This window comes from Branchiostoma lanceolatum, chromosome 11 (assembly GCF_035083965.1).
Source record: "Branchiostoma lanceolatum isolate klBraLanc5 chromosome 11, klBraLanc5.hap2, whole genome shotgun sequence".
Classification (NCBI taxonomy): Eukaryota; Metazoa; Chordata; class Leptocardii; order Amphioxiformes; family Branchiostomatidae; genus Branchiostoma; species Branchiostoma lanceolatum.
This window is the reverse complement of record NC_089732.1, coordinates 10,638,585-10,641,661: the sequence shown is the minus strand read 5'-3', so window position 1 is coordinate 10,641,661 and position 3,077 is coordinate 10,638,585. Positions and strand designations below refer to the sequence as shown.

Genomic DNA, 3,077 nt, shown 5'->3' with positions numbered 1-3,077 from the left:
TTTGTGACTTACGAAAAAGCAATATAAACTCCCGCCGAGACATTTACAAAATTGACTTTTGTGTTGAGAATCTAAAACTGTTTGAGCACTCCAGCCTTTATAATACATTCTAATGACAGCGAACGATTGAAACAGTGTTTGGAAAAAGAGACGGTTTCGCGGAAGATGGATTTCGGTACGAAGAAATCGTGGCACTTATCTTTGAATTTTTGCTGCTACTTTCCCTTCGTTTCAAGAGAGGAACACACGAGTGAATGCATGCTACTTTGCATGCATGGAGAAATAATTGGTTCTTCTGAATAATAGTGTGGGGGTGGCAGGGGGCGATCCGTTCACGCAAACCACACTATCAACGGACCAATGAACGTTCCTATTGGTTCCCCAGCCTCATTTGCATGATGACTGACAGGCCTTTTAGTAGGCTTTTCCTTCAAGCAGGAACAAGACACTGAGTTTTTACTCCGTGAGACGCGAACCATTCAGGAAGATTACTACATATGGGCTCTAGCAACCATCCCCCGAAGCAAGACTGATCTGTGACAGGATAGGCTACGATTAAACGCTATATCTCGACACCACATCATGAGATCTATAACTCATACAGACGGAAACGTCAAGTAACCAACACTGTTCTCCGATATCGTGTTGGAAGCTTCGTCACCATGAACATGAGGACGGAGAATTGGACTTCGCTGAACGGAACGTGGCACGACCTGCATGGCGAACTGCACATCGCCTCGGAAGTCATCACGAAAATCTTAGTGCCTGCCGTGTACGGACTAGTGACCGTGGTGGGCCTTCTCGGGAATTTGCTAGTGATCTACATGTTGTTGGGTTTCACCAAGATGAAGAACGCTTCGAATTTTTACGTCCTGAACCTGGCGTTGGCCGATGTACTCTTCGTGCTGGGGGTGCCCTTCATCACGGCTTCGTCCTCCATGGAGCGGTGGGTGTTCGGGAGAGCCATGTGTAAGATTGTCCAGTCGACGGACGCCATGAACATGTTTAACAGCGTGTTTAACCTAGCCGTGTTGAGCGTGGACCGGTACCTGACCATTGTCTGTTCCCACAGCCATGCACATCTCCGCCGGCCGAAGATAGCGCTCGTGGTGAGCCTCTCCGTGTGGGTAGCGGCCATAGTCGTGACCATCCCCGTCATAGTCGTGAGCGACACGTTTCCTCTACCAGGCGGAGACTACTCCTGCGGACTCAATTGGCCTGCCGACAATTTCTGGTTCTGGCACAAAGCGTTCACGTACTATACCTTCGTCATCGGCTTCGTGGCCCCCCTGGCAGTGATCAGTATCTCGTACCTGATGGTCGTCCGTCATCTGAGGCGTAACATGTCGACACACACCGCGGTGGCCAGAGTCTCTGTGAGGATGCGGGTAAAAGTGACCAGAACCATCACGGCCATGATCGTGACCTTCGTGCTCTGCTGGCTGCCCTACCGCTTATGTCAACTGGTAGGCCTGGCCACGACATTACCAGAAACACTGTGGGTCGTAGTGGTGTTTCAGACAGCCATGGCCATGTCGTACGTTAACAGTTGTGTCAACCCCATCCTCTACGCCTTCATGAGCCAGCGGTTCCGCGAGAGCTTTCGGGCGGCGCTGCGTCTGGATCGGAAGAGGCCGGCTGACCAGCGCGTTGCGCGGAGCTACGTTCACGGGGGAGAAGTCGTCGTCCGCAACGGGCCGGAGAAAAGCGACTTCTTTGAGGAAGAGATATGTGAGGTAATTAATGATGGAACAGTTCGATATTCAACTGAGCGAGAAATCATCTACTTATATGAAACATATGTGTAGAGAAACATGCCACGCCACTTCTATAACGTTTTCTTTGAAAACCTGACAGACCATATTATACATTGTACGTAGTATTGTTTCCCCCCTTCTGATATGCCACGAATTGAATTCGCAAGAATATGCATATATATTTGTTAATCCCTTAGTTATTTGTATACGGATGTCTAAATTCATTATGATTTCGTGACTGGAGACATAAATGTTTTCGTTCAGTATTTAATCTTATATACAGTAGGTGTTTATGTAATACGTAGTATGTTGGCAAATTTGTTTTTGACGTCGCTTCTGTGCTAGTGACGGGTATAATCTACGTTCAGTAGTAGGTCAGTGGTGTGAAAACAGTTGTCAGGCTTCTATAATAGCCAGAGAATCAAATTCATGTCGGAATTTTTGCTTTCCTCGTCCTAGACCAAAATAAACAGATCTATCTTTCTTTTAAAAAAGTACTGCGTGTATGACCCATTCTTGTTTATGTGCCAAACTAACGAGTCCTTCTTTGTGTTTCCCATGGCACATCCTTTATGCTTCCCTTGGTACACCCTAGAACAGAATCACAAAATATTAAAAAATCAATCTTTCAGTTCATTGTTGAGTAGGATTCATACTTTACAGTGCTTAAAAGTTGCTTAAATGAGTGACATTACGTACACTTTACGGACAAATGTAACTATACCGTAAATGTAATATCAAAGCATGTGTAGATATCACATAAAATGACTGAAAGAGTGACGAAATGGAACCTTTAAGCATACTTTTAGAGTTGGCTCGATTGACCGAGACACTATTAGAACCGCTTTTGTACAAACCGCCATGAGTTTTGAATCACCACAGGACAAACAGGTCCGAGTAGTTAACCCAGGCCTGTCCGGTAATTCCTTGACCGGCTAACTCCCCTGACAAATAATCAAGCCTGCTTCGCCAATTTCTACTATACTTCTAGCAACCCAGGGAGTCCTTATCTGTATCTGTATAGCCAGTTTAACCGCTCTTCTGCGTCAAAGGGAAGAGACTCTACGAGTTGGCGGGAGTGAGTAGTGTTGGTGATGAGGAAAATCAGACAGATCTCACTAAATGCCTCTGTCTGACACATAAAGGCTATAAGGGTAAATGCTACGTACGCAGTTGGTTGATAAATCTTTACTTAGCTGTAATATAAGAATATCAAATCAATCCATAATATTTCCCTGTAGAACTGAAGTGTTTTCAGGCTCGAGTGAACTACTATCGCCGGCACAGCACCCAACCAATATAGCCACTCTCTTGACCGCA

At 45.8% G+C, this 3,077-nt stretch overlaps 1 protein-coding gene across 1 annotated transcript; it reads left to right on the top strand.

Annotated features, from left to right (window-relative positions):
• Positions 1-2,339, top strand: LOC136444798 (somatostatin receptor type 5-like). Its single transcript, XM_066442539.1, has one exon. It carries the CDS (start codon positions 663-665, stop codon positions 1,806-1,808), a length of 1,146 nt encoding a protein of 381 aa, XP_066298636.1. The 5' UTR covers positions 1-662; the 3' UTR covers positions 1,809-2,339.
• Positions 2,340-3,077: the final 738 nt, after the last annotated feature.